Source organism: Hyperoodon ampullatus (genome assembly GCF_949752795.1).
Source record: "Hyperoodon ampullatus genome assembly, chromosome: 4".
Taxonomy (NCBI): Eukaryota; Metazoa; Chordata; class Mammalia; order Artiodactyla; family Ziphiidae; genus Hyperoodon; species Hyperoodon ampullatus.
In genome coordinates, this window is record NC_136917.1 from 37,566,645 (window position 1) to 37,594,530 (window position 27,886).

The 27,886-nt window shown below is 50.6% G+C and overlaps 1 protein-coding gene across 1 annotated transcript; it reads right to left on the minus strand.

Moving 5' to 3' along the window:
• Positions 1–245: 245 nt before the first annotated feature.
• SLC27A1 (solute carrier family 27 member 1) lies at positions 246–27,651 on the minus strand (the record flags this gene model as incomplete). The annotated part of the gene is made up of 12 exons (XM_079701515.1): positions 246–403; positions 1,652–1,798; positions 2,202–2,366; positions 2,439–2,576; positions 2,666–2,792; positions 3,947–4,156; positions 11,062–11,171; positions 11,249–11,340; positions 12,105–12,174; positions 12,270–12,431; positions 12,558–12,952; positions 27,485–27,651. The coding sequence occupies 12 exons, from the start codon at positions 27,649–27,651 to the stop codon at positions 246–248; spliced, it is 1,941 nt and encodes a 646-aa protein (XP_079557641.1).
• Between the last annotated feature and the right edge of the window lie 235 nt (positions 27,652–27,886).

Consider the following 27,886-nt stretch of genomic DNA (forward strand, 5'->3'; position numbering starts at 1 on the left):
GAGGGCAGTCAGGGACAGCAGGGAGGCTGAGAAGCAGGGAGCAGAGACAGACACACACACAGACACAGGAGTGGAGGACAGGCAGGGGGCAACCAGAGGGGGAGAGGAGGAGGGTGAAGGCGGGACATACAGGCTCCTCCCGGGATCCAGTTTCTCTGCCCCCAGGACAGGGCAGGGCTGTCTGGCTCAAGCCCCCCTCGCTTGCTGGGCCTGGTGCAAAGTCTCTGGTGGGCCGAGAAAGAGCGTCAGAGGGAGAAGACGCCCGAACAGATGCGGGTGTAGACACCCTGATCCAGAGGCAGGTAGTGGCCCTGCTTCAGGTCCAGGAAGAAGAGCCGGTCTGAGGTCTGGCGTGGGTCGAAGCCTTCGTGCTGCAGCCTCGTCTTCTGAATCTTGAAGGTGCCTGTGGGGATGGGGGTGGAAGTGGGGGTGGGGTGGGGATTCGGCAGGGGTTTTCCAGGAATCCCCCCCCTCAACTCGCCATCCTGTCCTGCACCTCCAGGCCTCTGAAGAGGCCTCTGCTAGGAACATTCTTCTCCATTTTGCCTGCCTGACTCCCCCCTGGCCTTTGGATCTCAGCTTCATGCCCTCTCCTCCAGAGAGGCCTCCCTGACCACCCTCATCATGGCCTGAAACTCTGTGTACCCCCTGCCTGGTCACGTGCCGACCCCCCCCCCACAAGACCAAGAAGGCGACAGGGCTGGCTCTGTCACACAGTAGGTCAGGGGTCAGCAACTTATAGGCCCATGGCCCACCCCATGGGCCAGATTTGGCCCACCATAGGAGGTGGGCCACGCCCATTCATGTACACACTGTTTACTGTTGCTTTTGCCCTACAGCTGCAAAGCTGAATTATTGCTGCAGAGGCTGTGGCCCGCAACTGAAAATATTTACTATCTGGGACTTTAAGGAAAAGTTTGTACTCCCTGAGGTAGACTATTAAAGAAGGGTTTTGTGAAAGACAGGGTTAGGGTTGGTAGAAAAAAATGGAGGGAGAATCCCTGTGTGCTCTAGAGTTGGGAAGGTTTTTTTTCTTTTCAAATGAAACTTCAAAAGCACAAACATGTGTGCCTTGGTGGCAGAGTGGTGAGCATTGCTGCCTTCCAAAAGCACAAACCACAAAACTGAAAAAGCAGAGGTGGTAGTGGTGGTGGTGTTTAAGTTTGTATCAAAATTAGAGGCTTCTTTTCAATAAAGGGCACCATGGACAGAGTTAACAGATTCCAAAACAGAAGAGATTTAGAAGGTCTGAAACCGCTAAGGAATTAACATCTAGACTATTACGGGAAATTCCCATAAATCACAAAGAAAGATGAGGCAGCACAAAGACGGGTCAAAGATACGAAGAAGGGTGATTTACAGCAGAGGAAACCTCAGAGGTGTGAGATGATTTGCTCAAATTTCCTAGTCATCAGAAAAAATGCTGAATATGAAGAAATGCACCAAACACTGCAGGATACCCAGTGGGAGTGGGAGTGAGAAATGGAAAGAAATAAGTATGTAAATAAAACAAGAAAAGGGCTTAGCCCACAGTGCAGGCTGGCCATGAACCATTACGTCGGACCTGGCACAGGGACTGAACTAGGACAAATAAGTAAATGACTGAGGAACTAACAGACAGATGGATACACGAAGAGACAGGGGGACGCACCTGTGGTGTCCACCTGGGGCAGGAGGCGCAGGAAGATGGGCCGTGCGTAGGGCGCCAGCACCTTCTGCAGCTCCTGGTACAGGGCATTGGGGCTCAGCTGGCCGTGGGGGTCCGCAATGGCTGCCATGCCTGCTTTGCCCTCCACCCCTGGAGACAGAGGTTTGGCTGAGACCACCACCCTTCCCCCCTCCATGGGACCAGATCCACCCTCCAATGGTGGCCCCTGGCTTCTGATCTCCAGTCCCTTCCACCTGGAATAATGCTCACCAAAGCAACAAACATTTTATGGAGCTCCTGCTGCACTCCCTGCAGCCCTGAGCCACGGCTGATTTCATGAGCCCATTTTCTGGATGAGGAAACTGAGGCTCAACATCAGGCATGAGGAGAGATTCCAGATCCAGGCCGCCACCCTGTCGGGTGCAGTTGTCCAGGTTGTGCACTGCTTTAGGTCCTGCCTACAAGGGTACCTGTACCTCCAAGCTCCTCCTGGCTGGGCTCCTCTGGGGCTGCTCCCAGGACCCTAGAACCACCCCCAGAGCCCCCAGCTTGCCTGGCACGGCCACCCCGTACACGGCCACATCTGTCTGGCCCAGCAGGCGACTCAGCACGCCCTCCACCTCAGTGGTGGAGACGTTCTCCCCACGCCAGCGGAAGGTGTCCCCGCTGCGGTCCCGGAAGTACATATAGCCCAGCTCATCCATCACCAGCACGTCACCTGGCAGAGAGGAGAGGGGGAGGTAAGATGGCAACCTGCCATCCCTACAGCCATCCCCCAGGGTCTGCACACCTGAGAGGTAGGCGCTGTCACCCTTGCGGAAGACACTGTGGGTGATCTTCCTGCTCGTGGCACTCTCGCTGATGTAGCCATCGAAGCGACGCAGCGGGTCCTGCTGGTTGATCTGGCCCACGAGGAGGCCGGGCTCCCCTGGGGAGGAGGCAGCGCTCAGGCTGTGCTGGGCGGGCAGGAGGTGGGGGGCCCCAGCTCCCCGGGGGACTAGGCAGGACCCTGCTCACCGGCCTGGCATGGGATGCAGAGGCCCTGGGCATCCCGCAGTAGTTCCATGGTGTCCTCATTGACCTTCACCAGTCGGATGGGGTACACATTGGGCAGGATGCGGCTGTTGAAGCCACAGGAGCCGACCTGGGATGCGGCCAGCCGAGTCAACGAGGAGCCCCGGGGTGACACGGTATCCTCCCCCCATACACATACACCTTGCCTCTCCTGCCCCAGGGCCTGGAATTAGCACTCCTAGTGTCACCCAACTCTGTGACCTTGGATGATCTGAAAGAGGGGGGTGTTAAGTGCAGCATCCTGCCAGGAATCATGCCCCCTCTCCCACCTTCCCAGCCTCCCTTGCAGTCATGTGAGGAGACCTGCCAACCGGCCGCCACTTCCTGGTCCTTAAAACTTTCCAGGCTGGCAGGAAGTGGATGGCCAAAGTGATCCTGAAGCCATGTAGGGACACTGGCAGAGCTTCTGCCCGCTGCCCACTGCATGTCACCCTGCCTGGCTCAGTTCTATGAGCAGAAAGGCCTGTCTAATGGGTTTCTGCCGCTGCACACGGTTGGGTGTATTTGTTAGAGCGGCAACCTCTGCTGGTACGGCCAGAGTGTGCTCTGGGGCTGTCCATTCAACAGATGTGCGTGGTGGGGACTGCGCCTTGTCCTCAGGTGCTGGGGACCCAGCAGCGAGAGACAGAAAGAACCCCTACCCCCTAGGGCGATGTATTATTCTTCTCATTTTCTGTTCCTGACTTTGGATGGGAAGGGCTTAATAAGGGAGAAAAGGAGGGTCCTGAGAGGGCAGAGTGGAGATAATAATTGTTGATCATAAAAGCATCTGTTTGCAGAGTGCCTACTGCACAGGGAAGGGGTGCTGTGCTGAGCTCATGTTGTTGGGTGATTAGGACAAACCTAGTAAGTTGTTAACCCCATTTACAGATAAGGAAACGAAGACCCAAGGAGTCTGAGTGACTTGCCCAGTATGAGGAGATCAGCACCCCATTTCTGGCCCTGGATCCCCCAGAGCCCTGCTCTCCCCTGCCACCTCCACTGCTACAAATTGAGGCTCAGAAAGGCTGAGGCGCTTGCCCAGGGCAACGCAGTCACACTGTGAATTTGAACTCAGGGGTGACAGTCACATGACTGGGCAAGCCAGAAGAAAGCAGCCGAGTGCCCTGGCCGGGCTGCCCACCACAATCCAGGCTGTTCTTTGGGGACACGGGGCCGGCGAGGCATAGGTAGCATCGATCCCTGAACCCCGAGACCTGCCCGGGCCGCCCCGCCTGCGCCCACCTTCCCGTCCATGTTGGCGATGCTGCAGTTGCACTCGGTGGCTCCGTAGAACTCGCCGACCTGGCGCACGCCGAAGCGCTCCGTGAACTCCTCCCAGATGGCTGGCCGCAGCCCGTTGCCCACCGCCAAGCGCACGCTGTGCCGCCCTTCTGCCTCGCTCACCGGCTGTTTCAGCAGGTAGCGGCAGATCTCCCCAATGTACTGGACCACCTAGGTGGGTGGGAAGCGAGCAGTGGGCGCCTGCGCTGGAGCAGAGAGGAGCCAGCTGGGGGCGGAGGCTGCCGCGGGCCAGAGACCCCCAGACCCAGCGACCTCCCCCACTCCAACCTGGGCGCTAGGAACAAAACGGCCTTAAAGATGATAATAGCAAGGAAACAGACCAGGCCTATCCATTCCCTCAATCCCCAACACGCCTTCCATCCGAGTGGATGCATCGCGTCCCCCATGCCCCTCCAGCGGTCCCTCTATCCCCTCTGCTGCTTTCTGGGGACACCACGTGTGGTGCACGCAGGCAGGAAGGTGGGCCGTGGCGTTGACACTCCACAGGGCAACCCTCAGCCCAGAGGCGATGTGCTCTACACTGTCCCCCAGAGCCCCAACCATCTGAGCTCAGGGTGCCCACAATCCTGATCCTGGGGTGGGACCACTCTCAGGTGCATGCTCTTTGCTGCCTCCCTGAAGTCACAGCAGGGACCCAGCCCCGGGCCTGGACCCTCGGACAGACCCAGCTGCCCATGGAGTCACCTACTCACTGCCCCCCCCCGCACTGCCCCCAGGGCTCCTTCTCTCCCTGTCTTGTGGCTCCACCCCCTGGGGTCAAGTCCCAGATACCCCAGGTGCCCTTGAGTCCTCATCTCCAGGACGGCTTCTTAATGATGCCCTCCCCATTTTACAGATGGAGAAACTGAGGTTCACAGACAGTAAGTAACCACCAAGGCTGATAATGTGGTAAAATTTGATATGTATCTGGGCATCCTGGCTCCAGAGTCTCAATGAAGCAGTTACATGTTCAGAATTAACCACCATGGCAATCAGTACAGCTTCAAAGTACTCACTAGATGAAGTACAAAATTCGACCTGTGATCAATTCCATCTGGCCCTGCCGCCCTCACTGCCCCCTCTCATTCTAACTCCTATGCTCACTCGGCTCTGCCACGTGGGTCTCCTCCTCAGGGCCTTTGCACATACTGTGCCCTCTGCCTAGAACACTCTTCCCCCAGATGCACCTGGGTCCTCAGGTCTCGGCTCAAATGTCACCGTGACTGAGAGGTATTCCTTGAGCAGGACTTAATAAGTATCTGATAAATACAAGTGCACTGAGCACTCACTACCAGCCAAGCAGAGAGCTCATCTGTTTAATCCTCCATGTTGGAGAGGAAGGCACTGAGACCCAGAGAGGGGACACAAGTGGCCCAAGATCACCAGCTGCTGACCAGGAAGCAAGCCCCAGGCAAGGCAAGATCAGAGCCCATGATGGTTTCTCTCCCTCTACCCCCAGGCTCCCTCATGTGCTTTGGATGTGGCCCAGCCCACCCCATCTCCAGGATAGAACAAGTCATACAGCCTGGCCAATCAGTCCAGTCCATCCCCAGACACTGATTGGTTCAAGGATAAGCATGTGACCACAGCTAAGCCAATGAGAATCAGCCCTGAGACGTTTAATGGACTGGTGGGAAGACAGGCTCTTTCTCGACTAGAACTGTGGAGAACAATCCTGGAGAAACAGGGTGGGGAGGAAGCCACCCACTAAGGAAAGAAGAAAACAAGAGGAAGAGGAAAACAAGAAACAGAGAGAGAGAGAGAGAGAGAGAGAGAGAGAGAGAGAGAGAGACCCTCCTTGATCAAGGTGTGCCTGAAGCTGTCCACCATGTGGCCTCCTCGGTTCCATAAGCTAACAAATCCCTTTCCTCAAGAAAGCCAGAATTTAGGTTAGGGCTGGGTTTAGGGTTTTGGTTTTACCTGTCAACTGACAAAGTCCTGCCTAAATACATAGCTGCCCTCCAGACCATCACAGGTAGACGCAGCCACACTCTGAGCAGCTCGTAGCTGTCCTCTTCAGAAACCAGGCTGGGGAAGGGACAACACGGCCACAGTTGAGGCAGCTGAAGGTTTCAATGACCCTGTGGCCCTGAGGCCACATCTACGTACTGAGAGCCAAACAGCTGATCTTTACTCTGGCCTGGACCCTCGGACAGACCCAGGGCTGAAGGGAAGACAACTCAGGTTAGCTCAGAGAGGCAGACACCAGGTGCCCCAGCCGAGACCTCCTGCCTGCAGGGCAGCACCTGGACAGAAGCTGGCAGTGAATTGTCAAGCTGGGACCCCCACTACAACTCCCGAGTCAGGGTGACCTCGTACACCAAATGTACACACCCAAGTGGGTATGGGGAGACACAGGAACTATACACCCATGGATGGATGATGGGTTGACTTACCTATCGCCTACCCATCTGCTTTATGCGCTAAAAAAGGGGAGTTCTAGATTACAGCCTGCTGCCTCCCATGAGGATGGCTGGGCAGTTGATCTGGGCCATGCCCACTGCTGCAAATAAAACAGCCACGCAGTTTCCCCCATCCTACAGCCAGCCATGAGATGGGATTTCTAAACCCAAACGCACACTCCTAAGTCTTTTTGGCATCCTTGTTAAACTTGACCTTTGAGGATTCCATCCTCTACTCCTTAAAGAGCCCCTCAGTGCCTTCTCTTGGTCACAGAAATACCCCTTCAAGGAAACAGAATGGAATTTCAGGGGCCCAGCGACAGTGAACAAAGCCTGATGCAACACGGCACGTCAAAGACAAAGAGAGGGGGCCTCCCTGGTGGCGCAGTGGTTGGGAGTCCGCCTGCCGATGCAGGGGATACGGGTTCGTGCCCCGGTCTGGGAGGATCCCGTATGCCGCGGAGCGGCTGGGCCCGTGAGCCATGGCCGCTGAGCCTGCGCGTCCGGAGCCTGTGCTCCGCAACGGGAGAGGCCACAACAGTGAGAGGCCCGCGTACCGCAAAAAAAAAAAAAAAAAAAAAAAAAAAAGACAAAGAGAGGGACAGCCAGACACCACAGGCCTCCTGGTGGAGGACATGACATCACCCACAGGGAACCCTTGCCAAAAAAGTAGAACTTGAAGTGATGAATTATCTAGATCAGTGGTTCTCAACCACAGTCAAGACACCTGACAATGTCTGGAAACGTTTTTAATTATCACAGTTGGGAGGTGGGGTGCTAGTGGCATCCAGTGATTTTAGGCCAGAAATGCTGTTAAATAACCTACAGTGCACAGGACAGCCCTCATCACAGAGAAAGATGCAGCTCCAAATACCCACACTGCTGTGGTTGAGAGATGCTGTGCTTCCACTATGGAGAACAGTATAGAGATTCCTCAAAAAACTAAAAATAGAGTTACCATATGATCCTGCAATCCAACTCCTGGGCATATATCTGGACAAAATTCTTAACTTGAAAAGATACATGCACCCCAATGTTCATAGCAGCACTATTTACAGTAGCCAAAACATGGAAGCAACCTAAATGTCCACTGACAGAGGAATGGATAAAGAAGATGTGGTACATATACATACAATGGAATATTACTCAGCCATAAAAAAGGATGAAATAATGCCATTTACAGCAACATGGACCGACCTAGAGATTATCATATAAAATGAAGTAAGTCAAACAGAGAAAGACAAGTATCATATGATATCACATCTATGTGGAATCTTTTAAAATGACAGAAATGAACTTGTTTATGAAACAGAAATAGACTCACAGACATAGAAAACAAACTTAAGGTTACCAAAGGGGATGGGTGGGAGAGATAAATTAGGAGTCTGGGATTAACATATATATACTACTATATATAAAATAAACAACAGGACCTACTGTATAGCACAGGGAACTATATTCAATATCTTGTAATAATCTATAATGGAAAATGGAAAATAATCTGAAAAAGAATATATATATATATAATGTTTATATATATATAACTGAATCATTTTGCTGTATACCTGAAACTAACACAACATTGTATAAATTAACTATATGTCAATTTTAAAAAGTAGTTAAAAAAACAAAACAACAAAAACCCCCACTATGCCTGACCCTACTCCCAAGGTACAGGAAGTGCCAGGGAGAGAGAAGCATGTCAAAGGACCTCCCAGCAATACCCAGACTGGGAAAACACTACAGGCCAAACTTCATTTCTTCAATAAATAAATTACAAGGAGGGGTGGGAAGAGAATGAGGGAGAGACAAGGGGCACCTACAGATAAAAGGATTCTTATAAGAAACATCAACTAGTTGCAATGTGTGGGTCTTACCTAAAAACTGATTTTTAAAAAAAATACAGAAACAAAAAAAAACCCATATTTTGACATGGTAAAACACTGGGGATCAGGCCATTGTCCGGATTCCTGATAACTGAGAAATCACTGGCACTTTTTGGCTGTGATAATGATACTGAGGTTATATGTTTGTGGAGTTTTTTCCTTCTTTTTTACTCTTTCTTTTATTGGGGTAAAATACACACAATATAAAATTTACCATCTTAGCCATTTCTTTTCCATCTTAGCCATTTTTAAGTGTACAGTTCAGTGTATTAAATACATTCACATTGTTGAGCAGCCATCACCACTATCCATCCCCATAAATTTTTTTTTTTTTTTTTTTTTTGGCCACACCACGCGACTTCTGAGATTTTAGTTCCCTCACCAGGGATAGAACCCGGTCCCTCAGCAGTGAGAGTGCTGGGTCCTAACCACTGGAAAGCCAGGGAATTCCCCCACAAAAATATTTTTACCTTGTAAATCTGAAACTCTATACCCAGTAAACACAAACTCCCCATTCCCCCCTCCCCTGGCCTTGGCAACTACATCCTACTTTCTGTCCATGATTTTGGCTACTGTGAGTACCTAATATAAGTGGAATCATGCAGTATTTGTCTCTTTGTGATTGGCTTATTTCATTCGGCATAATGTCCTCAATGGTCATCCATGTTGTAGCCTGTGTCAGAACTTCCTTCCTTTTTAAGGCTGAATAATAATCCACTGTAGGGATGAACCACATTTTGCTTATCCATTCATTCTGTTGATGAACACTTGGATTGCTTCCATGTTTTATTTATTGTGAATAATCTGCTATGAACATGGGTGTACAAATATCTCTTTGAGACCCTGCTTTCAAATCTTTTGTTTCATTTCTTTTTTATTTATTTATTTATTTATTTTTGGCTGTGTTGGGTCTTCATTGCTGTGTGGGGGTTGTCTCTAGTTGTGGTGAGCGGGGGCTACTCTTTGTTGCAGTGCACGGGCTCCTCATTGCGGTGGCTTCTCTTGTTGTGGAGCACGGGCTCTAGGCGCGCGGGCTTCAGTAGTTGTGGCACGCAGGTTCAGTAGCTGTGGCTCCCGGGCTCTAGAGCGCAGGCTCAGTAGTTGTGGTGCACGGGCTTAGTTGCCCCGTGGCATGTGGGATCTTCCCGGACCAGGGATCGAACCCAAGTCCTCTGCATTGGCAGGCGGATTCTTAACCAATGCTCCACCAGGGAAGTCCCAAATCTTTTGTTTTAAAAACAGCCCTCACCAGACACAAAAGTCCACACAGATATCCCGTTTATAAGAAATGTCCAGAACAGGCAAACCCATAGAGACAGAAAGCAGATTCATGGTTGCCAGGGGCTGGGGGAAGGGGAATAGGGAATGACTGCCAGTGGGGACAGCATGTCCTTTTGGGGGTGATGGAAATGTTCTGGAACTACATAGAGGTGGTCACTGTACAACACTGTAAATGGACTAAATGCCACTGAAGTATCCACTTCAAAACAGCTAATCTTGGGGACTTCCCTGGCGATCCAGTGGTTAAGACTCCGCCCTTCCACTGCAGGGGGCACGGGTTCCATCCCTGGTTGGGGAACTAAGATTCCGCATGCTGTGAGGCGTGGCCAATAAATAAATAAATAAATAAATAAAACTAAATAGTTCAAAAATTGAAAACCAAAAAAAAGCTAATCTTATGTGAATTTCACCTCAATTGAAAAAAAAAAAAGACCAATCCTCATCTTTCAGAAGTTTTACTGACATATCTATGCAGGAAACACGCTGCTATCTGGGGCTGCTTCACAACAACACAGAAGGAGGGATGTGCTGGGGGAGTGGAGGGGGTAGGACAGGGTATCTGATGTCCTCTGGAGCCGAGTGATGGATACCTGGGAATCCCCTAAACTTTTCTGTCCACATTTATGTATATTTGCAACTCTCAAGAGTTAAGTTAATAAACAGACTGTCTTCTATTTCAAGATTCAGATTAGCAGTTTTCCCCAGACCACCCCCCACCACCCCAAGCAGAACATAAAATCCTCAAAAGCACAGCAGGGCAGAGTCATCGCCCCGAGGAATCCCCTAGGATGCCCGGCCCAGAGCCCCCACCCTGTCCAGCTGTGTGATCTGGGCAAGTGGCTGAATGTCTCTGGGCCCCACCTGTTCAAGGTGGGGTCAGCACCTGCCAATTTGCCAGTCCCTGGACACACCCCCTTCCCTCCCCTCCTCACTCCTTCTTCCACCTGGAGGAAGGTACTAGGCACCTGTATTTCCACCCCCATCACAGCACTGAAATCCTCGGCCTGCTCTCCTCTCATTGTGGAGGGGAGAGGAGAGGAAGGGATTTGTCTTAACCCCTACCTGTTCTGCAGGACAGTGGATGCCCTCCACCTCTGCTTCATGCTTATCCCACCAGGAAGCCCTGGGCTTTGTGGCCTTAACCAGCGCAGCGCGGTGACTGCACCCATTTCCCTGCAGCCACCAGCAGGGAAGACCTTAGGGGCACAGGGAGTAGGGAAGGCAGCACCTTAAGGATCTCAGGCAGTCTGTGTCCAATCCCAGATGCATTAAAAGCCTCAGTTTCTCCACCTGCAAAATGGGTATGAGGCCTTTGCCCACTCCCAAGCAGCTGTGAGGTTCCAATGAGTTTACATGTTGAAGGTTTAGCCTCGGTCTGGGCCTTGAGCACAGAAGCACTGACTACCCACTCCCAGCCCCACCGAGTCCCTGGGAGGTAGCCATTCAGAGCCATATACTTGGAAGGGTGGGCGGAGGGCTGGAGGTGTGAGAGGGGGCGGGGCCTGACCGTGCAGTTGTACTTCACGCAGTCATCCCAGAAGCGGCTGGCTGAAAACTTCTTGCGGAGGACCACAGTCAGCCCGTAGATGAGACACTGACCCACGCCAACGATGTTCCCTGCAGAGAGTGGACTCGATGAGGGGTCCCCAATCCCCCGCCCCTCCCCCACCCGAGCTTCCCTGTGGTTGTGGTACCTGCCGAGTGGTACAGGGGCAGACAGTCGTAGAGCACATCTGCCGCCTGAATGCTGTAGGAGTGGTGGGTAAATGCCGCTATGCGGTAGTACCTGCAGGGGCAGGGAGTGCAGGGGCTGGGACCCACACCCCCGAAAAAAGCATGGAGTCGGGGGAGCGAGCTGCATACTGAGGCAGAGCCATACCAGCTCATAGGGGCCTTATAGGCTGGCAGGAGAGGAACATGCAACAAATAAAGAAAATGGTGCTTGCTGCCACGAGGGATATGATAGAGCAAAGGGACAGAGAGAGGCTGAAGGGGACAAAGCCAGGGAGGGTGGGGTAACCTGCCTGGGGAGGTGACACATGAGCTAAGGCCCGGCAAGAAGGAGCTGTAGGGTGAGCTAGGGAAGGGCACCCAGGTGAAGCGCAGAGCATATGCAAAGGTCCTGAGGCCAGAAGGAGTCTGGCAGGTTTGAGGAAGTGTGAGGGGTCGAGGAGGGAGCGAGCGAGAGGTGGAGAGGAGGAAAATGACATCAGAGAAGTGGCGGGTGCTGCACAACACGAATATGGCTTTTATTCTGAGGGCCAAGGAGGGTACAGGGAGGTCTGGCACAGAGGAGGTCTGATTTAGGATTTTAAACCTTACTATGGTCACAGATGAGAAGGGGGCTGTTGGGGGCAGGAGTGGGGACAGGAGGAGACTGAGGAGGGGCAGAGGGCAGCACGGTGTCCTGAGATGGGCTGTGGGTTTTACCCAGTTGGTATCAAGATGCCCACAAGACCCCAACAGGAGCTGGGGGTCGGGGGGATCAGGCCGTAGAGAGGACCTGGAGTGGCTCTCCTGCGCTGGGGGCAATGCCCACGGGCCCCTCACCTGCTGTGTACGACGATGGCAGCCTTGGGCAGCCCCGTGGTCCCTGACGTGTAGATGTAGAAGAGTCGATCTAAGAGAGATGTGGGTGTTGGGGACCGGAGGCTGGCGTGAGGGGGACGAGGGGACTGGGTGGGCATCGGCAGGGGGGATCCCACCTGGACTCACCATCCATGCCCTTGCCAGGGGGCTGAGCTAGGGGGGCTGTGGAGGCCTCCTTCAGCAGCGGGTCCAGGAGCTGGGTGTCCGGCAAGACACCCTCGGGCCCCAAGTCTCCAGAACAGAACTTGACCAGGCTCTTGCCCAGCTGTCCACTCACCTCGGCCACCACTGCGGCCCAAAACATATGTCATGGTCAAGGATGGGCAGGTCCCCTCCCAGGGCCGGGGAAGCACCATCTCCCTGCCCTGGGCGGCCCCAGGCCCCCACCGAGATGCTGCCCACACCCGGCCTCACCCGCTGCCAGCTCCCGTCCGAAGACCAGGGCCTTGGCACCCGAGGTGCCCAGGCAGAAGACCAGGGGTTCCCGCCGCAGGTTAACATTGAGCAATGCGGCCTCCATGCCCGCCTTGGCCAGACCCAGCCACAGCCCCACAAACTCAGGCCGGCCCTCCAGGAAGATGGCCACCACGTCGCCTGGCGTGTAGCCCAGATGGCAGAATAGGTTGGCCACAGCATTGGAGTAGGCGTCCAGCTGCGCGAAGGTCCAGCACACGCCGCTGCCCGCGTCCACCAGCGCCAGGTGCTCAGGCTGCCGCCGTACCACCTCCTGGAAGATCTGTGGGATGGTGTGGCGGGCGCGCTGGTGCCATCGCAGCTCCAGGCGCACACGTATCAGCACGAAGAGGCCGCTGGGAGGGGGGACGAGGGGACGGTGTCACTGAGTGTCCTGCCCAGCTTCCAGGAGACCACCCCAAGCCTCAGCATCCCCACGTGGAGAAAGCAGAGGAAAAGGTCCCTGTATTCCCAAGGGTGGCAAGTGTTCAATAAGAACCCTTGGGTTGCTGGGTCTCTTGGAGAAACTAAGGGCAAAGGGCCATTTACCAGTCAGCCCAGAAGTAGGCGGATTCTCACAGCTGGCCAGGCCATGCAGTGTAAATCAGAGTCACCCTGTCCTCCTCCGCCACAGCTTGCTTGGTGACCGAGGGAGCCAGGCCCAGTCCTATCCTTTTTCTCTCCTGGGGCAGCCTGAGTGCCCCATGCTGACCCCCCACTGCCTCCAGCTTGGACTCCTCATGCCCTGCCTGCCTCAACCGGGCCCTGGGGTCCACCCCCTGAGCTTGGGGGGCTGTTCCACTCCCAAGTTACTCAATGGCACTAGGCACAGATGGCTGAGCCATCCAGCACATGTGCCCCCACACAGGGGAGGAGGTGCCTCTGCCCCAGGTGAGGCCAGAAGACAGGCTAGCGAGAGGCCCTGATGGCAGGTGTCTTGTTCCTCTGTCTTCACCTGCTAGTAGAGACAAGGGGATCAGAGGCCCCAGGGGAATATAGAACCCCAGTAGAAGGAGCCAGGTTCCTGAATGACCCTGTGGAGATGAGTAGCCATCACTGATGATGCCAGGCTGTCAGATGAGTGAGACATGAACTTGTTTGTGTTGTTTTAAGCAAACAGAAATGTCTTTAGATCACAGAACCAAGAAAGCTAGAATTTCTCAGTGCAGGAGCTCAAGAAACAAGTGGTCTTCTGGCTTTACCTGGCTCCCTGTCCTGCCACCTGACTCTGAGAGGTAACTTTGTGCTGGGTTAAGCCACTGTCAAGTGGGGACCTGTTTGTTACAGCAGCTTGCTCTGCCCTGACTGAGACAGGTGGTCCTCACTCCACCCCCAGGAAGGTTACCGGGGTGTGGTTCCCCAAATCCTAAATGAACTTAGAACGGGTGCATTTTATTATATGTAAATTACATCTCAAAAACAACCCATGAAGACAGAGCAGATTGGTGGTTACTAGGAGCTGGGAGAGGGAGAATGGGGAGTAACTGCTAATGGGGACAGGGTTTCCTTCTGGGGTGATGGAAATGTTCTGGAGCTAGATAGAGCTGATGGTTGCACAACACTGTGAATGTACTCAATGTCGCTAATGGTAAATTTTATATTATATGCATTTTACTACAATAAAAATGAATGAATGAATTAAACTCATGAAGACTGTCTGTGGCAAGGTTAAAAACAGGAGTCCTTACCTTCCAGATGTACACCCTGGAAAACTAACAGATAGAAAGATGTGCCACTGAGATTCAGACAGAGGAGGAAGTGGGTGGAGATGAGAAAACAATCATATGAAGATCACGGAAGCTGGGGGATGGGCACGTGGGTTTATTACATTATTCTCTCTACTTCTGTAAGCTTGAAATTTTCCATAGTAAAATGTTTTTAACACAGATTTTTAAAAAATAAAATAAAAAAATAAATTTTAAAAATAAAAAAATTTAAATAAAAATTTAATTTTTAATTTAAAAATTTTTTAAATAAAAATTTTTATTTTAAAAATTAAAATTTTTAATTTAAAACTTTTTAATTTTTTAATTCTTTTGGCTGCACCGTGCAGCTTGCAGGATCTTAACTCCCTGACCAGGGATTGGAATGGGCCCCCTGCAGTGGAAGTGTGGAGTCCTAACTACTGGACTGCCCAGGGAATTCCCTAAATTTTAAAAAAAGTTTTTAAAAATCAAAAATCAAAAAAAAATTTTTTAAATAATGTTTTAACCCTCCAAAGGCTCCCACTGTTTTTTCGATCAAGTGCCTTCCCTGTGGCCTGTGAGGCCCAGCACGGCCCAGCCCCATGCATCTGGCCACCTCATCACCCTCCATTGCCCCAGCCTGCTCTTGCCTCCTTCCCTGATCTTCAGCAGGGCAGAGGTTCCTGCCCCAGGGCCTTTGCCCAGCTCCCACTGCCTGGAATACTCTGCCCCAGGCCCCTCATCTCGGCTCCTTCTCATCCTTCACCTCTCAGCTCCAATGACACCTGCTCAGAGGGGTCCTCCCAGCCCTGCCCAGCTTGGATCAGTAAGACTATTTTAAAATATCCCTGCAAATCCTTTGACAGTCCTCCCTTCGAAAGGTGGGTTCTATTTCCCATCCGCTTGAGTGGAGGCAGACTGAGGGGCTTGCTTCTAAGGAAGAGAATGTAGCAGAAGTGACGCTATGTGACTTCTGAGCCCAGGGCACAAAGACAGCACACCTTCTTCCCAGCACGCAGGAGCCCTCATGCCCTCTCGCTTTCCCTCTCTCTTAGGACACTGGCCCTGGGAACCCAGCACTGAGCTGTAAGGAAGCCTAGACATAGGAGATGATAATGATCATTTTTTAAGCCCCTAGTTTCAGAGGTAATTTGTTACACAGCCATAGGTAACTGATACATTCCCAGCACCCACACACCCCCACCACCATCGTTTTATTCCTTCAAAGTGATCATCACAATCTAAAACCGCCATCTTCCTTTCTGGGTTTCCTGAATTCTTGTGTTTTTCCATGAGAGCAGGCACCCTGTCTATCTGTCTATTGTGTCCAGGGCTGTAGTCCCAGCACTAGAAACAGGGCCTAGAATGTAAGGACGATGCTGGTGTCCCACAGGCTGGCTCAAATGCAGCCCAGTCTCTTCTGCCTGTGTGACTGCAGTTGTTGAAGAGTGTCTCCAAAAATTCATGTACACCCAGAACCTCAGACTATGACCTTATTTGGAAACAGGGCCTTTGCAGACATAATTAAGGTTACGTATGAGATGAGGTCAACCTGATTGCCTAGGTGGGCCCTAAATCCAATAACAGGTATCTCTACAAGAAGAGAGAGGGACTTCCCTGGCGGTCCAATGGTTAAGACGCTGAACTTCCACTGCAGGGGTCGTGGGTTCAATCCCTGGTCGGGGAACTAAGATCCCACATGCTACGCAGTACAGCCAAAAAGTAAAAAGAAAAAAAAGAAGAGAAAACAGAGACACAAGGGAGAGGCTCTGAGGAGACAGACGCAGGGACTGGAGTGATGCAGCCACAAGCCAAGCCAAGGACGCCTGGAACCCCCAGAGGCTGATTTTGGGCTTCTGGTCTCCAGAACTTTGAGACAACAAACTCCTTTTGTTTTAAGCTACCAAGATTGTGGTAATTTGTTACGGCAGCCCCAGGACACTCATACAGCGGGCACGGGTGGGTACATCCCTCTCTGGGCCTCCTGGTTAATGGGGACAATAAGATCCCATGCCTTCCAGGTCATTAGGGGATAAAAGAGATGGATGGAGACTTCTAAGGACAGGGCCTGGCGTGTCCTACATTCTCAATAAACTCTGTTGCTATCCTCTCCCCAGGGAGGTATGCACTGTCAGTAAGAAAACAGAATTGAATTAGCATTTTATCTGCCCAGCAACTTGACTCATACCTACCCTGTAAGGAAGAAAAAGGAACAAGCAAGTTCCAAGAGTGGGGCCTAGCCCAGGAAGTCCCCTGGGAGTAATGGTCCAGGGGAGGAGGCAGGACATGATCTGAGGGCCTTGTGCAAACACTGATTCCTCAAGTGTCTGTTCCGGAGCTGTGAGCCCCAGCAGAGCCCAGAGGAAAGAAAAAGTGCCCTGGCGTCAATGGCTTTGGTTCAGATCCCACTCCACCGCTTACCAGCTATGGCACCTGGGCAGACCCTGCCCTCTCTGGGCCTCAGTTTCCTTACTTGGAATATCAGGAGACTGAACATAACAAGCTCCAAGTGTTCTCCAGCTCAGCAAAGTGTAGGTATTGCCATTGTCCTATTTACAAAGAGGAAGCAGGGCCCAGAACAGCAGTGCATCTGTAAATGGGGGAACAGTGCAATTCTCGGCCTAATACCTGTCAAATGTATTAAGTGCCCAACCAAGAAGAAGGATAGAAAAAGAGGGATTCATCGTTACTCTGCCCAGGAGGATCGGGTCCTGCCTCTGGGCTTTGCACCTGCTGTTCCCTCTGCCTGGAGCACTCTTCCGTCCCCCAGGTCTTTGCACGGTTGGCTCCTTCTCATCTGACCACCTGTGCTGGGTGCCCCACACCTACCGCCCTGTCTGCAGTAGTCTTGCGCTATCCTTGCCTCTCCCCAACGTGCTGTATTCTTCTTGTCACTTTCTGATGTTTAAATTATTTCCTCATTTCCTTCTCAAGCATCCTTCTCCCTCATTAGGCTGTGGGCTCCATAGGACAGGAAAAGCACCATCTAGTGCATTCATGGCGTGTCATGGTGACCATGGCACCCCCGAAGCCCAGACAGGGTGTGGGGCACAGGAGGTCCTCAAGGATGGGTAGAACAAATGACTTTCTCCAATGCAGACTAGCTGGAATCCAGTTATCTCACAAGCACGGCCAAGACCCCACCGTCACAAGCCTGAAACAGTGTAGTCACCTCCCCGTGGTCTCCCGCCTCCACCCTGGGCCAGGCCCCATTCTCTGTGTAGTGGGGTGAATGGTGGCCCCAAAAAGATACATCCAAGTCCTGATCCTCCAAACTTGTGAATGAGCCCTTATGTGGAAAAAGGGTTTTTGCAGATGTAATTAAGTTGAGGATCTTCAGATGAGATCATCCTGGATTTAGGATGGGCCCTAAATCCAATGACAAGTGTCCTTCTAAGAGACAGAAGAGGAGACACAGACATAGAGAAGAAGGCCATCTGAAGACGGAGGCAGAGATTGGACTGAGTGATGCAACCACAAGCCAAGGAACTGCCAAGGATTGCTGGAAGCCACCAGAAGCTAGGAGAGAGGCATGGAACAGATTCTCCCTCGGAGCCTCCAGAAGGAACCAACCCTGCCCACACCTTGATTTCAGACTTCAGGCCTCTACAACTATGGCAGAATAAATTTCTGTTGTTTTAAGTCCCCCAGTTTGTGCTACATTGTTATGACAGCCACAAGAAACTAACACACTCTGCTTCATCTCCAGCCTTTGTCTATCTTCCTTACCGCTCTCACCCCAGTGCCCCATTCAAGGGGGCAGAGGGGGTGTGTCTCCATTCCCACTGTCTGGGAACAAGTGCATTTCCTGCCTGGCTGCCCCAAACCCTCCTCACCAAGCCACCCTCTTCCTCCATGCAGGCCAGCCTGGCTGTGCTGCTTCCCTGCTCAGAACACTTCCCTGGGAACATAAGACTGTCTTCTGCTCAGTGTTCAAAGCTCTGGAAATCTGGCTCTAACTCTAACACTGCCCAACTCATAGACCTCCCGCCATCATAATAGCCCCTTTCACACCCCCTGCAACATGGGGCCTGGTAGTCCCATGTTCACTTTCTTCTATCAGCATGTGATGGCTGGAGCCACAGCAGCCAATATGAGACCATGAGGGTAACTAACTGGAGATGCCAAGTCTTTGAAGCAAGGATGCCAGAGCAGAAAGGCAGAAGGAACTTGGGCCAATGACAAGATGCTGAACACAAATTGATCAGCCTGAAGCTACCTCCTGTCCCAATACCCCATTGCACATGGCTATAAATGTGCTTTACTGTTGATGCCACTTCTAGTTGGGATTCCCACTACTTGCAGCTGAAGCCTCCTCACGGAGAACACCTCCCCAGAGGAGGTGGTCCACAAGTGCAGCACACCTCCACAAAGTACCACCATATGCTGGACATCATGACAGGAATGGGGACACACAGGTGACCAAGGTAGGCGTGATCCCTGCTGCTATGGGTTTACAGTCAATAATCAAGGAGAAAGCAAACAAAAACAATGACAGTTTTATACGTTTCCTAAGAAAAAAGCAACAGGATGATGTGATCGAGCATGACCAGGACAGACTTCACCCACGGGGCAGGGGAGCCTTGTCTGAGGAAGCAACATTTGCACTGAACTTTGAAGGATGAGAAGGAGCCAGCCATGGGTAAAGCTCGAGGGGAAGTATTCCAGGTGGAGGGCACCACGAGTACAAAGACCTGGAGGCAGGAAGGAGATTGGCAGGTTTAAAAGAGAGCAAAGGCCAGCGGGAGGAGAGGAGTGAGTGAAGCAGAGAGTAGGAGGAGACGGCCCAAGGTCGGGAATGTCTCTTCATGACTCTGAATCGCTCCACCAACTGGTATACTGATTTTGACACACTAAAGTCACACTGGGGAAATGACGGCGCATTATTCATTTGTAGCTTCCAGTGAGCAAAAGATGGGAAAGAATCCAAACATCCTGCAGTAAGCGAGGGGTCAGATGAACAACGGTTCGAGCTGAAGCTTACAACAGAAGGCTGCGCACAAGAATGGCGCCCCCAATGCAAGGGATGAGGAAGGACCCTAAAGGTAAATGGGAAAAGTTACTGCTGACCGTGTGACAAAGATGGCAGATTGAGCACTCAGACACTGACTGTTCACAGTGCCCCCCAAAACGGCTAGTAAAAGGACTGAAGTGTGAACTCACAAGGACTGGGAAAATGGAAGTGGAGACCAAATCACCCCACTTTGGGAAGCTGGGCAGCAGCACATGAGAGGTGGAGGCCCCAGGAGGAGGCGGAAAGCAGAATCCTGGGCTGCAGTGGAGGATTGATGGAAATCTGTTTAAGAAGCCCCCTCTGTGAAATAAATGTCATGAGGATGTAATGTACAACATGGTGACTACAGCCAATAACACCTCATTGCATATTTGAAAGTTGCTAAGAGAGTAGATCTTAAAAGTTCTCCTCACAAGAAAAAAAATTTTGTAACTATGTATGGTGATGGATGTTAACTAGACTTACAGTGGTGATCATTTCACAATATACCAGTATCCCCTACTTTTCAAAAATTCACTTTAATGCCGCTTCTCTTATTTTTTTTTTTAATGCCGCTTCTCTTTTGCGAAAGACCAAAATTAGTACCTGTTTTTGCTAACCGAAAGAAATCCAAAGAGGATTTTCGCTTTTACAATGAAAGGCAAAAAGTAAAAATAGTGTTCGGTGTTTGTTCTGCAGGGAGCTGTTATAGGGGCAGCACGTACCCGAAGCAGTGAGAGAGGCACTGCCAAGCTCCTTCCCTGGGAACTACACTCACCATCCCAGCATCAAGCTGCCATAGCTTTGAACTGTGTCTGTGAGCATCTGAACTTTATCTCAATTTATTTTGTGCACCCGTTAGCAAGATGCACCCTAAGGTAATTGTTTCTTCCCTTTACACCATTTAGGTTTATGAAAGGTCTCAGAGGAATGCTCTATTTTCGTGTAGCAGGAGAAACCTTTATGCAAATAGCAAATCATTATGTTGCCCACCTGAAACTAACAGAGTGTTATATGTCAGTATCTCAATTGAAATAAAAAAAAAAAGTGGCCACCCAGGAGAAGATTGAAAGTCCATCCACAGGAGGGTTTCTGGGTGGGGCACCTCCCTGCAAATGGGTGTTAAGTGAATGTTTACTTGCCAGATGCCAAGCCTCCAGCCCTCTTCCCCGCTGTGTTCCTGGGATGCTGCTGGTGGGGCCTGTGCCCAGGCCTGGAGGAAAGACCCAAAGACACAGCACTGGACTTCCCCCAAAGCACCACCTGGCCAGGTGACCCCATCATGAAGCTCAGTTGACAAGACCCCCTAACCCCATACACACATCCATGCTGAGAGCTTCTAATTGGCTTTACAGCCAAGGACTACCAGACTCCTGGGGATTTCCTCTAATAGGGATGATGGAGACTAAAATAAACAAAGAAGAAAATCTTTGAGGAAAAAGAGATTGTGCAAAGAGAAAAAAACTAATAAAGTCATTAATATCCTTGAAAATGTATGAAGATATATTGCATCCATGAAACAAGAATAGGATGCTATATAAAAGCTTTCAGGGAATGAAAAAAAAAAGATCCTGGAAAATTTAAATGTGAGGGCACAAAGAATGTACAACATACACATGAACCCTAATGAAAAATATGGGGCTTAGTTAATAATCATGTATCAACAATGACTTATCAATTGTAACAAGCGTACTACACTAATAAGAGATATTAAAAACAGGGGAAACTGTAGGGGACAGTAAGGGGGTATATGGGAACTCTCTGTACTTTCTGCTTAATTTCTGTAAATCTAAAACTGATAATAAAAAATGAAGTCTATATAAAAAAGAAAAAACATAATTAAAAAATCAATTAAAATAGTCTATTAATTGGAACAAAGAATAATCATAATAAAAAAATTTAAATATGAAGGCATAAGTTAAACATTAATAGAAGGACTGAAAGATATATTTGAAGAAATATCATAGAAAGTAGGATAAAACGACAGAGATGGAAAATAAAAAAGATAAGAAGATAGCTGATTCACTTTGTTATAAAGCAGAAACTAACACTTTATTGTAAAGCAATTATACTCCAATAAAGATGTTAAGAAAAAAAAAGATATGAAAATTATAGAACCAGTCCAGAAGATCCAACATCATATTCATTCAATAAATGTTATCAAGCTAGACATTGTTCCAGGCACTCAATAATAGGAGTTTGAAGAAGAACAAAGGAAATAAAGGTGAGGAAATCACCAATGATAACATCAAGAAAACTTCCTTGACCTGAAACCCACCAACAGATCATACAATGGATGGAAATTACCCACCATCTTGAAAAGATCCCACAAGCTTCCAGAAGGAAAAAAAAAAAAAGCACTGCAAAGGATCAGGAATCAGAGAGTTTTAGTCTTCTCAACAATAACCATGATGTGAGAAGGAAATAAGAAATGCCTTCAATTTTGAAGGAAAATAATATCCAACCTAGAAGTCTATACCCAGACCATCAGTCAAGTGTGAGTGTGGAAATAAAGATATTTTCATACATGGAGGGTCTCAAAAAATTAAATTTCTATACATGATTTCTCTCAAAGCTAATGAAGATGTGTTCCAACTAATTAAAGAAGTAAACCAAGGAAGAGGACTATCAGGGACCCAGGAAACAGGGTATCCAACCCAAGATAGAAGTGATGCTAATCCTCAGGAAGATGGGTAGGAACAAGCCTGGTGTGATGGCTGCCCACCAGGTAGAGAGAGCAACTAGAACAGCCTGGACAGACTGGAGGCTAAAAGAGAGACTTCTCCAAAAAGGTGAAACTGAAAGCCCATCTGATGCTATAAATATTAGAGGAGAGAGAGACAGATGTTGTGGAGTTTGGCTTTGAAGTAGAGATAAATACATAGAAAACTAACCAATACAAAGGCAATCAATAACTCCAGACAAAAACACATAAAGTTGTTTAACTCATATCATAAACAAGCATCCTTTTGGCAGTCTATTTAATGCCACATTTTTTGGTGTTTTTGTGCTTTTTGTTGTTGATTTTGCTGTTTAAAATGGGCCCCAGGCATGATGCTGAAATGCTGTCGAGTGTTCCTAAGTACAAGAAGGCTGTGATGTGCCTTATGGAGAAGATACACATATTAGATAAGTTTTGTTCAGGCATGAGTTACAATGTTGCTGGCAGTGAGTTCAATAGTAATGAATCAACAATATATATTAAATGATGTGTCTTTAAGCAGAATACACACAAAACAAGATTATGTATTGACTGGTTGATGAAAATGTGATCACAGGGTTCAGTGGTTTGCTAATGGTTCAGTTTGCTAATACATGGTTCAGTATTTGCTAATTCAATGTTCTCAGCAACTTTGTAGAACAAAACTATCACAGGGAACTCCCTGGTGGTCCAGTGGTTAGGACTCCGTGCTTTCACTGCTGAAGGTGCGGGTTCAATCTCTGGTGGGGGAACTAAGGTCCCCCAAGCCTTGCAGCATTTCCAAAAAAAAAAGAAGAAGAAGAAAACTACCACAAATAATGAGAATCAACTGTAATAATACTGGGACAATGAAGGGATGGAAGAACATGTGTGTCTGTGTATGTATGAGGGTGGGTATGTGTACACCATGCACAGGGACAGGAAGAGAGTGAGGACAGGGGGATAAAGGGATGCCAAATCCTCATCTTCCATGGAGTGAGATGACAGATCAAGTCTCAAAGTGAAAAAATGCAGATTTGTCACATAAGCCATTTAGAGACATGGAGGTGAAGTCCAAAAGATTCAAAGGAGAGGTAAGAATCACTCCTGGAAGGGAAGGGAAAATGTGGGTAGAGGATGGGGCTGGCAGCTGCCACTTGAGGTAGAAGGCTAGAGTCTTTCATCTCAAAGCCTGCATGACTTTAATAAAAGCAAAAATTTCAAGTGAAAGTGGAGAGAAGAAAGAAAGCAGGAGGTGAGGAATATGATGGAGAATGTGTGGCCATTTGTGAGCACCAAGAACAAGAAAAGGTTTACATATATTTCTTGGGAAAGAGACACAAGATGCCTCTGAGGAGGGGAACTGCACGGCTGGGGGCAGTGGAGAGAGGGCAGCATTCACAGCAAACCTCTCTCTAACATTTGAATTTTGTACCTGTGTTATGTATTAACTGTTACAAAAAAAATAACTGAAAATGTAAAATGTTAAAAGTTAGCTGTTTATACATCCACCTCCCTGGTCAGATCCTGATATCTCAACCATTCAACGAATAAATAGAGTTGCTACGGTGAGCAGCCTCAGCATTTACTGAGCTAACCTTATAGCCACCCTCCAAAGTAGGGTTCTAAAATCCCCATGTCAGATGGTGGATGAGCTGGGAGCTCAGGGAGGTGAATTACACACCCAAGGTCACACAGCAAGTAGAGGACAGAACAACCCAGACCAGGCCCCCTGGCAGGGTCCCTCTGTTCCTCTTCAGGCTTGCCCCAAACGTTCACCATGTATCACGTGACAGACCAAGTGCCCGTGCTGCACACAACAGGTGCTCAATTCATGTGTTCTTAAAGAAGAGAGGATGCACAAGGTGTACTCTTAGAGATGAAGGAACTAAGACTCAGAGGGTGATGTTTCATGGGCTAGCAAGGCGCAGAGTGAGGGCCACAGCTAGACACTCTGGCTCTAGCCACCAAGCACCTAACCTCTGAGGTACCCACTGCTGGGTGAAGGCAATCAGCACCAACAAGTCTGAGTGCCTACTATGTGCCCAGCTCTCCTCTAAGAGCTTCAATAGAGCACCCCAAGAACCCCATGAGGGGTACTAGTGTTACAGCCATGGGGAGAGGGCCATCAGCAAGGGTAGCAAGCACAGGAAGCAGCTCCCACAGGGGTGCTCCCTGTCCACAGACAGCACAGCAAAGAAACTCGACTGAGGCTGCAGTGGCTCGTGCTCAGGTTATTCAAGCAGTCACAGTGGGGCCCAGTCTTCACGGCCTGTCCCTCCCGCCCTCGCCCCCAGCCTCTCTGGAGCACACCCACACGAGCGGGCAGTGGACTTCGGCACTGGGCTCCAGCCACATGCCTGGGTCACCCTGCCTGGCAGCAGCACAAGCCACCCCCACCCTGGGGACAAAGAGGCCACTGTCCACCTCTGGGCCCTTCCTGAGGCCTTTTCTTGCCCCTCTGCTCCTTCTGCCCCTTCCTGCTTTCACCCTGAGCTCTAGGGCACCGGGGCAGGAAGAAATAAACACAGATGAATGTGATCAGATTTCATGTGGAAAACAGAAGATGAGTTAGAAGAACTGAGGCAGGGTGCTTAAATATTTCTGAACCTAGGTTCTAAATGCAGCCAGTCTGCACCACGACCCCAGCACAACACAGCAGCTAAGAACACATACTCTGGAGTCCTGCCACTCCTCAGCTCTGTGTTCTTCGGCAAGTGACTCCCCTCTTGGTGCTTTGGTTCACCAACCACAAAATGGGATTAGTAAGCATTCCTTCCTTACAGGACTGTGAGAACACTAGAACAAAACCTGGTACAGAGGTGGGTGGGTGTTATATAAGCTGCATTAGTTAGCTCTTGCTGTGTAACAAAATTGCAGCTAAAATTACTAGCTGAAAAGAGCAAACATTGCTTATCTCACAGTTTCTGTGGGTCACAAATCCAGGAGCAGCTTAGCTGGGTGGTTCTGGCTCAGGGTGTCTTGTGAGGCTGTAATCAAGGTGTCAGCAGGGGCTGTGATCATCTCAAGGTTTCACTGGGAGAGAATCCATTTCCAAGTTCACTCATGTGAGACTCTCCACAGAGCTGCCTTACATGACAGCTGGCTTTCTCCAGAGGGAGTGACCCATGAGAGAGCACCCAAGATGGAAGTCACAGTCTTTTTTATTACCTAATCTCAGAAGTAATATCCCATTGCTTTTGTTGTATTCTTTTCATTAGAAGTGAGTCACTAGGTCCAGCCCACACTCAAAGGGAAGGGATCATACAAAGGTGGGAAGACTGGGAGGTGGGGCCATCTTCCAGGCTGCCTCCTACAGAAAGTGTGTCAAGCTCTGTGCTGGGGACTCAGAGTGGACCCAGCCTCTGTCCTGTCCCAGGGGAGACAGAGCTGGTCACAGATATCCCCTGCCCCATGGAGCCCAAGGAAGGAGTGAAGACCTGCCATCCAAAAAATATATCCTGCGCTCCTGTTCTGTGCTGCCCTGACGGGAGACCAGGGCCACAGGAGCACAAGGTCCAACACAGTCTCCATCTGTGCTGGCCCCCCAACAGGGCCCACAGTTTAGTGGGGGGAAAGAGACCCCAAAATTAAAAGGCAAGAAAGCAGACATGTGATAATTACAAGTGACTGATGCTGCTAGTAGTTACAAGTCAAGCTCTGGAGCCACACTGCCTGGGTTCAAATCCTGCCCCCACTACTGGCCAGCTGTGTGACCTTGGGCAAGTGACAAAACTACGCTGTGCCTCAGTTTGCTCATCTGTAAGATGGGACAAGAGAGTACCCATCTCTCAGGGTGGTTGGGAGGACTTGAAGAAGTCATGCTTAGCATAGTGCCTCACACAGAGGAAGCCCTGTGTAAATCTTGGCCATTCTGCCAGAGAGCAACAAGGTGGGAGGGTCTACAGAGACATAGGGTCAGGGGAGAGCTGTCTGACAAGGTGACATTTAAGCCATGGCATGATGAAAATGAAGAGCAGGGGAAGAGTGATCTGGGCAGAGGGTACAGCAAATGCAAAGGCCCTGGGGCTGGAATAAATACGAGTGTGTTTAGGAACAGCAAGGAGGCCAGTGTAGATGGAAGAGTGACAAAGGAAAGGACAGGAGGTTGGGAACATGGTCAGAAACCTCATGTGGTCTAGATTCTAAGAGCAACAAGGAGCCATGGGAGGGTGCTGAGCAGGAAAATTCAGCAAAGGGTCCCCTGAGGGAGGCAACATCATAAGGCGTTGCCAGGCAAAAGGAGGGCCAGTGTATTCCAGACAGAGGAAAGCAGCCTGAGCCTGACAAGGCAAGTTGATCTGGGGCCCAGATGAACCTATGGAGAGGTGGGGAGTGGCAAGTGGGCAGGGAATAGATTGTCAGGACCTCAAGTACCCAGCTGGAGGCTGAGTCTTTTCTACTGCAGAGGATGGAGGTTGTGGAGGTTGTCTGAACAGAGAGCACAGTCCAATCTGCATGTCAGAAAACCAAGGGCAGGGGCAGGGGCCAGGGCATGGAAAAGAAAGGTCAGGTTCTAGAAGGTTCAGAACCAGTCAATTTGCAGTGGAAGTTTTTCCAGCTGCACACCATCCCTGCTGCTCACAGAGCCTCAGTTTCTTCACCCTTACAATGGGTTAGTCCTCCCACCTCACCATGGGCACCAAGACTGGCAGACCCATAGCAAGTGCTCAGGGACTTCCACATGGAGGCTGTTCCTGAGATTTGCTCCGGTGGTAATGCCCAGAAGCACTTATTTCACCCCAGGAGGACTCCCAACAGCTTTTCTGAGCAAGCCCCTAGAGATACCCCAGAGACCTTCCAAGGATGCCTGCAAACACCACCAGAATCCCCTCCCCAGAGATTCTCAGTCACCAGAGACCCCTAAGCAAATCTTGGAATACACAGCAACCTCTCCACAGACTCTGAACAACCCCCAAAGTCACGCACAGACCTCAAACTCTCAAAGAGCACCCCGACCACAGAGAGACCTATAAATGGCCCTGAGGAGACAAACACCCTTCAAAGGCTCTAAAAGCCCTTTACACATGCCCCAGGAAGCCCTTTCATTCTCCCTGAGAAAGTCCCCCTGAGAACTCCTAGGGACCTACCGGAGTCCCTGAAGACGCCCCAGAGCCCTCCCACAGTCACCAAAGCCCCATAGAGACCCCCCCCAAACACGCAGGCCTCCCAATCAGCCTCAGCTCTCTGGAAGTCCTACTCGCTGCCCTAGTACCCCCAAGTTGCCGTCCAGAGCCCTGAGGTCACCCACGCAGGCTCAAGGACATTGAAATCTACTCATCTCCCTCCAGGGAATCCCTCTAGATGTGCCCTGCTGGTGCCCTCAGAGTCCCCCAACCCACTCTTTTCAGGTCCCAGCCCCGCCCCTAGCCCCGCCCTCACCCAAACCCCGCCCCCAGTCTCCAAAACCTCCCCCCACCCAAGCCCTGAAGGTCCCCCACGCTGCCCTTTCAGCCCCCTCTGTTCGCCCCCCTGGGCGCTCAGCCCGCCCCCGACCCCAGCCCTTGTATCAGGCCCGGGCTGCACTCACAAGAGGTCCCGCCTCGCGGTTTTGCAGACGATGCGCAGGAAACGCCAGCCGCCACCGCCTACGTACACGCCGAGCGCCACCGCTGTGCTCCAGGTCCACGGCAGTCCGAACAACCACAGCAGCATCAGTGAGGCCACGGAGGCCGAACCCGCACCTGGAGCCCGCATCCTGAGGAGGCGGAGAGTTCTGATGCCACGGCCCGCCCGGGCCCCGCCCCACGGCCAACCCAACCCCGCCCAGATGTCGCGCTCCGCTCCCGCTTGGAGCCGGCCCCCCCCATACCTGGGATTGGGCACGTCTCAGACAGGCTCCGCCCCATCCCAAAGTGGGCACAGGCCTCCTTGCTCCTAGCCCGGCCCAGGCTTTTCTGCCAATCATTAGTGTATCTCCACGCCCCCAGAC